Raw genomic sequence first — 9110 nt, forward strand, 5'->3', positions numbered from 1 at the left:
GAATAGGAAGAAAAGATCAGGGAGACTAACCCAAGAAAGTAACACGTGAAAGACAAGGGAGCCAAGAACAAGTGTCTCAACAAAAGGAGACAGTAGCTGCCAAAGGCCACAAGAATTCAAATGGCTTATGGATGGAAACTGGACTCAGCACACTAAGGTTATAGGCAATCTTGAAAAATCAAGACAAAAGACAAGACAAAAAGTCCGTCTGCCAGTAAGCAATTATTATATATTTCAAAATAGGTAGGAGACAGGATTTTAAATGCTCTCACCAAAAGAAATAATTGTTTGAGGTGATGGATATATAATTGACCATTATGCATGGTATATGTGTATCAAAATATCTCACTGTGCTGGTCCTCAAGCCTGTAATCCCAGTGGCTTGGGTGGCTGAGGCAGGAGTTCAAAGCCAGCCTCAGCAAAAGCGAGGCGCTAAGCAACTCAGTGAGACATTGTCTCTAAATAAAATATAAAATAAGGCTGGTGTTGTGGCCCAGTGGTTGAATGCCTCTGAGTTCAATCCCTGGTTCCCCGCCCACCCCCAACCAAAAAAAACCACACTTTACGCCACAAATATGTGACAATTAAAAAAAAAAAAAAAAAAAGAATAAAAGAATCTTAGGGGAAATACAGTAAGATTTTTTTTTTTAAAAGTCAGTCCACAATGGGTTGTAGAATATGGGGGGAAATGGGTAGGGGAAGGTTGAAAAATGAAGAGTTGAGGCTGGGGACAAAGCTCTATGGGAAAGCACATGCCTAGCAGGCACAAGCCCTGGGTTCAATCCCTAGCACTGGGGGGGGGGGGGGGGGGGAGAAAGAAGGAAAGGAAGGAAGAGAAACAGAGGCAGAGAGATGCAGCTACGCTGTCCAGAATTTCTCCCTCTTCACCCTAGTGCATACCATCACGCCTTCCTTTATGCAGCCGTGTACACTGACGATTCAACTCCCTACAATCTCCAACATCCTCCTCCAGCCAGGTACCAATTACCTCCCTCTCCTCACAGCAGCCCACACAGCCAAACCCTTACTTATCAGCACATGGCTGTCTTCCTGTCATCTCTTCCTGTCCGCTTTGTTTCTGACTATGTGAGGCCCTGGGTTCCATCCCCAGCACTGCCAAACAACAAACCAACACTTTACCATGTGTAATGGTCAATGTCATCGCTTCCATTCCTCCAAATCCAAATCACCAACTATTTCACACTTCTCACTATTCCCATCTCCAGGCTAAAGTGTAGGTTCTTCCCTTCATCCTTACACTCTGAAATCAGTTGAGAGATTTAAGGGACAATTCTCTTACTTTGAGTAAAAGTCTTCCTGTCCATTCCTAATTCCACATCTGAGAAAAGGCCTCTGTCACGTCTATACGGGTATGGTGTCACATCTAGCTTTCCATACCAATCTAACCTATATACAGCAGATGGACTGAAAAATCAGCCAAAAATCAAAGCCAAATTCCCAAGGGTAGCCGAGGGGACCCTCCACAACCTCGCCATAAACTAACATTATGGCCCTCCTCCACCTCCTTTCATAAACCAGCACCACAGCCAAACCAGTCCTCCAGTGTTTTCTTAACATTACATATCTTTTTGTTACTCTCTTCTCTTCTCAAATATCCTCTCTGCAACTTTTAATCACCAAGGAAACCTCTGAAACCCCCTCTGAACACCTAAGGCCTCCACTCATTCCTACCACCATGTAACTGTGTGCTATGCTGGGAATCTGTTCTACACTAGAGATACATCAGTGAACAAAACAGAAATCCCCAGCTTTACAAAGCTAATATGTTAGCAGGAAATAACAAAAAATGGACTATACAACTAAGCCTTAAGTATATAAAATATTTAAAACCTGTAAATGCTACAAAAAGAAGTAAAGCAGGATGTCAGAGGAACTGGGCATTCTGAAATAGGATTACCTTTTTTGATTTGATTGATGGTGTTGAGGATGGAACCCAGGGCCTCACACATGGAAGCAAGCACTCTACCACTAAAGCTATATAGCCCCAACCTACAAATTACTTTTTTTTTTTTTTCTGGGTACCAGGGATTGAACCCAGGGGCACTCAACCACGAAGCCAAATCCTCAGCCCTATTTTGTATTTAAGAGACAGGGTCTCACTGAGTTGCTTAATGCCTCATTTTTTGCTGAGGCTGGCTTTGAACTCACAATCCTCCTGCCTCAGCTGAGATAATAGGTGTGTACCACCATGCCCATCGAGATTACCATTTTACCTAGGTTGGTAAGGGCAGACCTCATTGGGAAGGTAACTCTGAGGAAGCTTGAAGAAGTTTAGTCACATCAACAGGCCAGTAGAGCCAACAGCAAGACCAAAGCTGGAACAGGAGCACATCCGGAAGGTTAGGACAGGGGGCCAGGGAAGCTGAACAGAGTGAGCAAGGGGTAGAGTAACAGTAACAGCATCAGCAGGAAAGAAAGTGTTACAAGTCTGTCAAGCAGGCAATTGCATATATGAGCACTGGAGCTGGGGAAAAAGGCCTGGATTAGGAGTTCTTGGCTTCTGGTAGCCTGGAAGAGTTCACAAAGTCTGAGGCCTGGAGTGCTTCAACTGTTTAAAGATCAGAGAGAAGGCCAAGGTGGTGTTGTCCACCCAGGGGCCAGAGAGGGTGAGGAAGGAGGAACACAAGTTCAAGGCCAGCTTGGGCATCTTAACAAGATCCTGTCTCAAAATTTAAAAATGCTAGAACATCATTCCTCCTCAGTTCCATCCCCAGATCAGTGAGATGGGAAGAAACATTCAGGAGATGGGAGGAGGAAATCAAGTGCACATCTTAGAGTCCTGGAGGCCAAGTAAAGAAATATTTAAGTGAAGAGGGAACGTCTGATTTGTCTGATGCCACTGATCAAATAAGATGAAGGTTATTACTCTGTCAGTAACAGAGGCAGGAGGAATTTTGACAAGAAAGCTTAAGACAGAACACAAAGTAAAGAACTAGAGACCAGGTATAGAACACACTCTCCTGAAGTTTCCTTGGAAAGGGAACAAAGAAATGGAGCAATACCCGTCAAAGAAAAGTATGAATGAAGAATTCTGAAGATGAGAAAAACACAGCATGTTTGGGTACTGCAAGATATGTGTGCAGATAAAGCCCCAGAAAGTCCTAAACACTCAACATTTACTCCTTCCTTCACTCTCACCTGACACCCATTATTTTATTATCTTTATTGATACATACCTGATCTTTATGTAAATGATATTTGCTTTGAAAGCCCTTTTTTTCCTTATTCAACTATCAAACTCTTCCTTATCCTTCACGACTCAAATATGCCCTCCTGGAAAGCCTTCCTTGACCCTCACCCGGGGGCTCTCAATGCATTCTTTGTCCCCAGGTACCTTCATGGCAACATGCCTTAGTGCCAAAGCATTCCTCTCCCACAGCTCTCACCACAGGCCCTGTATTCATCAGAATATCCATCTCCTCTTCCCCACTAACCTGACTCCTCAGGGGCAAGGAAAATTACCCAGAAAGTGTAACAATTATAAGCAACAACATTTCTTCACTGTGGGGGAGGGAGCCCACGGCCTTGAGCATGCTAAACAAACACTTCCTACACCCTGAGCACTGACTCCAGAGCCAGACTACCTGGGTTTGAACCCCAATTCTACCACTTGGTTGCAGTGTAATTCTGGGAAGCTGCCTGACTTCTTAGTGTCTTGAATGTCATCATCTAAAAAACAAAAAAACAAAACAAAACAAAATGGGATATGAATATAGCCTCTACCTCCTAGCATTGTTTAGAAGAAAAAGTGAATTAATATATGTAAAATAGCTGGCATAAACTAACCTATATTTAACATTAACTAACACACTGTTATACTGTAGTCACAGCACCTGAGATTTTAAGTTTGAAATAGAAATCAAAAAATATTCCAAGAATGTATGAGATACTAAAAAGCTTTGGGCTTAATGCTGAGAATTGCTTTTACATACATTAACAGGAGTTTTTTTTACCAGGCAATTTCATCATTTGAACCATGTCATGCACCAATTTTTCTTTTCCAATAGCTGTTAAAGTCACTTCTTGATATTTAAATGTCACTCAGACTATCTCTAATGATGTGACACAACTACAGAACCCCTAGATTCTGCTGAACCTTTCCCTGCATCTGCTCATACCACCATGGTGGCTTCCTTGTGCCTCACACAGCACTGTGTACCACACAACAATGTGGACACAATCTGGCACCATGACACACCATGTGAGTGGCCAAATTTAAAGTCTGATTTTGTCTCCACTACAGGGACCATTCACGGACTGGGACGTAAAAAATAAATAAATAAATAAGCCTTTGTGACCAATGGAATTTCTAAGCAATTAAAAAAGAAATACTAACTTAAGCAAAGATTCAATTTTGCACAAAATTTCCGTTTTAAGAAGCAGCTCATTCAATATTAAGTAACAACTTTTCAGAGAAGTAGTAGGAACCTCTAACATGTTACACCACTTAAAATCTCATGGAAATTCCACAAAAAATGATGATTTAATCAAATGGAATTAGAGTACAGCTAACTAATTCTGTACTGGAACTACCATTCTCATTTAACTGGCTGTAAATATGCAGGTCAAATTTTCTTCTGCTGGAGGGACAGTTTAAAGAAATTCCCCCATTCTCCCTACGCTCCACCACTATCTATCTCAGAACTAAACAAGCACACAGTTCAGTGACATTCCTGATAATCTTTCCCATGACATAGCCCAATGTGAAGAACACAGGATTTGGAATACAATACAATGGGTCCAGATGCCAGCTCCATCCTAGAGCAGGTCTATTAATCTCTTCCTCTGGTAGTAACAGCAACAATGTGACCTAACAGGGTTGGTGAGGTGAACTGATATTGAATGGCTAAATGAAAAACTGCATATTTGACATATGCACTGCGCAAATAAAAGATAGTTTTCTTCAAGTCTTCCTAGACTTGATGTTTTAAAAAGAAATTAAAAAGGCTCAAACTTAGACCAACCAACACTCTTAAAAGTCAAACTATAAATCAGTAAGAAATGAAGAGAAAGAATTCTTTGAATTAAGAGCTGTGATCCCAGGGAAAAGACCCTTCTCTTGACAGACACAAACCAGGCAATGATTTCCTGGCCTGCCCCACCCAAACCCCTGGAACAACTACAGGCGACCCACTGGCATCAGAGACACAAAGAGGATGTGATCATTCACCTTACATCCACAGTGGCCACTCGCTGTGTGCTTAAATAGCTAAGGTTGATCACAACTTACCTCAGGAAAAAAATCTATAGAGGTCATGAAGTCAACAACTTTACAATTAATTACTCAAAGGTGATCATTCCAGTGCTCTACTGACTGCCAATTAAGCGAACCTGAATACAAGGGTGCACACGGTGATCTAAGTTCCCTGGGAGGTACCTGGGGTCTGGCTCCTTCGGTGCCTTCTCCAGGATGTGGCATATAGTCACCGTGTAAAATCCACGGAAATAGCTGTACACTCATATTCACAGCAGCATTAAGCACAATAGCCAGGTATCCACTGACGGATGAATGGTTAAACAAAATGTGCCTTGTACACAATGGAATTCAGCCTTAAAAAGGAAGGAAACTGACACACCCTACGACATGGATGAACTTGAAGGTATTAAGCTGAGTGAATTAAGCCAGTCACCAAAGGGCAAATACTGTATGATTCCACTTCCTTGAGGGACCTAACATAGTCACATTTACAGATAGCAAAATGATGGTTTCCAAGGCCCCAGAGGGGAAGGACTGCTGACAGAGGGGACTAGGAGTTCATGCTCAGGATACAGAGATTCAGTTTGGGGAGATGAGAAACTTCGGGAGTGGATGGCCAAGAGAGTTGCACAGCAACATAAATGTATGTGATGCCACTCAACTAACTGTACAGGTAAAATGTTTTGTTTTACGTAAATTCTACCAGAGCTAAAAAACAAAAATTAAAAACTGAAAGAATAATCTGGAAACGTTTTAATTAATGAGATTATAAATGAAGGAAAGGAGTATACTTTCCTCGGTTGCTAAATGTTACATGTATCTCATACCTTTGGATTATTTAGAGAATTCCTATCTCCACACTGTATAGATAAGAAAATTGGAACTCAAAGAGCTTAATTCGTCTGCCACCAGAGTATGTGTGCACACATATAACGCATAATTTACACATACAGAGACAGAGTGTGTGTGTACAACTTATGCCATGCTGCTGGACATTAACGGCTGTATTTTATCCAGCTGGATATAAGCCCTATGAGGAAAAGGTCAATGACTTAGATCCTCTTTCTATACTCCAGGACCTACCAAACCACCCGCAGGCCCCTCGAAAGTTTTCAAACCTCCATTGGCTGTGTCACAGAAGGGGCATCCCTTTCCCTACTACTCCACTAACTTGGCAGCGGTAAAACAAGGGGCCTTGAGGAGCACAGAGCCAGCCCTGGATGTGCCCAAACACAGGCTGGGCAATTAACTACTCACCATGGGCTTACTACCATGCCAAGAACTAGGGCAGATAAAGATGCAGACAACTTCACCTTTGAGACAGTTGAGTCTACTGCAATGGACAGATAAGGCTCAATTAAAAATTTTTTTAAAAAGACAAATGCTCAGACTGGGGATGTAGCTCAGCAATACAGCCTTGCCTAGTACGCCCAAGGTCGCGGGTCCCATCCCTGGCACCACAAAAATAAGTAAAAAGATAATGCTCTATAGATAGATGGCGGTACACAAATCTAAAGGAGCACTGAGAATACTTATGGCTCAGGAAAATGAGGAAGATATCCTCAAGAGGCTTCTTAGCAGAATCAGAAAGGACGGAGCTTTCCAACACTACCAGGGAGAAGGCCAGAGAGCTGGCAGCATGAAGAACAGCTGCTATGGGTCCAGGGGATACTCCTGCCGACTCTGCTATCATCCAAGTGACCTCTGCAAATCTTGCTGTTTCCCTATATAAACCTACACCTGGACACAATATTCTCCCCGAACCCGGAGAAGTTCTCAAGTCAGGATGCCTAGGTTCAAATACTGCCATTGCCACTTAAAAAGCGCTTGACCTTGAGCCGGGTAATTAATGATTCTATGCCTCAGTCTCCCCACTTCCGATCAGAGGAGCTGGTGTGATAATTAGGTAATACCCGTCAATCACTTAGCATAGGCCCTGGGCACACAGAAAACCCTCCATAAGTAAATGATAGTTATCATCATTATGAAAGAAGCAAACAAGGAGATGCAAGGGTTGTGCCTGCTGCGCTTCCAGGGCCCTCCCAGTCCTGAGACATCCCTGGGGGGGATGGGAGCGCACAGCCGGGGCTGCACACCCTGCACGCATGTGTCACCAGCCGGGCTCGGCATGCGCCTCTCCCCGCCCGGGGGAGAGAAACGATGGCTCAGCAGCCCCGGGACCCACTCCCACCCCTGCGGCAGGGTCCCCAGTGGGGCGGGGGGGTCCCACTCCACTTACCATGCTGGCCGGGGAGGGGGCGGCTCAGGTGAGCTGGCTCTAGGGCTTCGGACACGTCCCGCCCGCACAGTTCAGGTCATGGTCCCGGCAAGCTCGGGAAGTCCCCCGACCATGCAAAGGCAACCCCTTCCCCACCCGGGTCCCGCAGGGACCCTCTAAAAGGAGCACGGCCTCCCGGTCCGCCTCATCGAGGACCCCCGGGGCAATTCATCCAGACCCACCCGTTCCTCCCCAAGAAAACTGAAAAAGCAGGAAATGGGGCTCCAAGGCCAGCGAGGAGGGCAGGGCTCGGGGCCCCCCGCCCGGGCCCGACCCCCGAGGGGGAGGCTACGGGCCCAGGCAGGGGCTCCCCGGCTTCCGCGGACAGAGGCGGCGGCGGGCCCGGCCCCGCGGCTGAAGGGGCGGAGGCTGAAGGGGCCGCGGTGGAGCGGCTGGGCCGGGTGGCCGGCTCAGGAGAGAGGCCCGCGGGCCCGCGCAGTCCCCACCGCCTCAGCCCACACGGCCGCCGCCGCCCCCCAGAGCATCCCTGCGCGCGCCCGCCCCGGAGCTGCCCGCTCACGCCGCGCGGCAGCCCCGGACCAACAGCCCCAACGCGCCGGAAGTGGCGAACGCCGGGCGGCCCCAAAGCGCTGCCGCCAGGCTGCGGCGCTGGAACCGGACCAATCCGGAATCAAGAAGGAGGGCGGAGGGCGAGGGGCGGGGCCGCACCTGACGGCTCCCGCTGACTCCGCCTCTCCACGGTCCCGCCCCCTGTGCCCACCGTCTCGTGCGCCTGCGCGCAGCCATCTTGGTAAAGGAAACGGGGTCTGCCATTTTAGTAAAGGGGAGGTTTTTCTTTCGCTTCCTTCTTTCATCCTGCAAATCTTTGCGAAGCGCATTTCAAATGCCACCCTCCGGGCTAGTAATTTGGCGGCGCACAGGCCCTGCTCTCGCAGAGCATATCTGCCTTCGTTACACACACAATTTTGCCTTAGGAGTCGAAAGTGTCAAAAGACAATTTTGCCCAGCATCTCCATTGACTTTTCAATTATAAAATCAGGTGACACTAAAGTCCATAAAATAGAATTAAGTGTTCTAATGAGCCCAGCTATAAACGTTGGCTTTATGGATATTAAAAGGGCAAAAGAAAATCATAATCAACCCCCCCCATCAAAAAAAAAAAAACGGATTTGTTATTTGAAAGTTACTCTCCTTGTAAGGCTGAGACAGGAAGACAAAAGAAAAATAGCTGGTTAACATCAGATTACTTACAATGTTTAAGGATTGAGATGAGGGAACTTCACCAAATTAAACTGACCTGAGGAAATTTGGTTGTTTTTCTCCAATCCTGATTTCTCATAAAGTGGTTTCCGCTTGGTAAGAAGGAGCTTTGGACTCCATTTTTATGTTTAGCCAGCTCTGCTGAGGTCTAGTGTGAGAGCTTAGTCCAAAACGGTGGCCTCCTAGAATTTTTATTTTACAAGAGGTAAATAAAGCTTTTGTAGTCCCTGCCCTGTCAAATGTCAACTGAGACCTGAAGGCTCAAATCAGGTTTGACCACAGCCAAAGGAAATGCAACTCCAAAGATTGTGAGAGGGAAAAGAAAAAAAAAAAAAAAAAAGGATTGTATTCAAAGCAAGAATTCACTATGCTGCTATTGGCCACGCAGTTGTA

The 9110-nt window shown here is 45.7% G+C and overlaps 1 protein-coding gene across 2 annotated transcripts in view; it reads right to left on the reverse strand.

The window, feature by feature from the left end:
- Window positions 1-8059, reverse strand: part of Xpo6 (exportin 6) — a 102634-nt gene extending 94575 nt beyond the window's left edge. For both annotated transcript variants that reach the window (XM_076840896.2, XM_076840893.2), the window contains exon 1: window positions 7458-8059. In XM_076840896.2, coding sequence (XP_076697011.1) covers window positions 7458-7460 — 3 coding nt within the window. In that variant the 5' untranslated portion in view covers window positions 7461-8059. The remainder of the gene's footprint in view (window positions 1-7457) is intronic.
- Window positions 8060-9110: the final 1051 nt, after the last annotated feature.

Source organism: Callospermophilus lateralis, chromosome 19 (assembly GCF_048772815.1).
Source record: "Callospermophilus lateralis isolate mCalLat2 chromosome 19, mCalLat2.hap1, whole genome shotgun sequence".
Taxonomy (NCBI): domain Eukaryota; kingdom Metazoa; phylum Chordata; class Mammalia; order Rodentia; family Sciuridae; genus Callospermophilus; species Callospermophilus lateralis.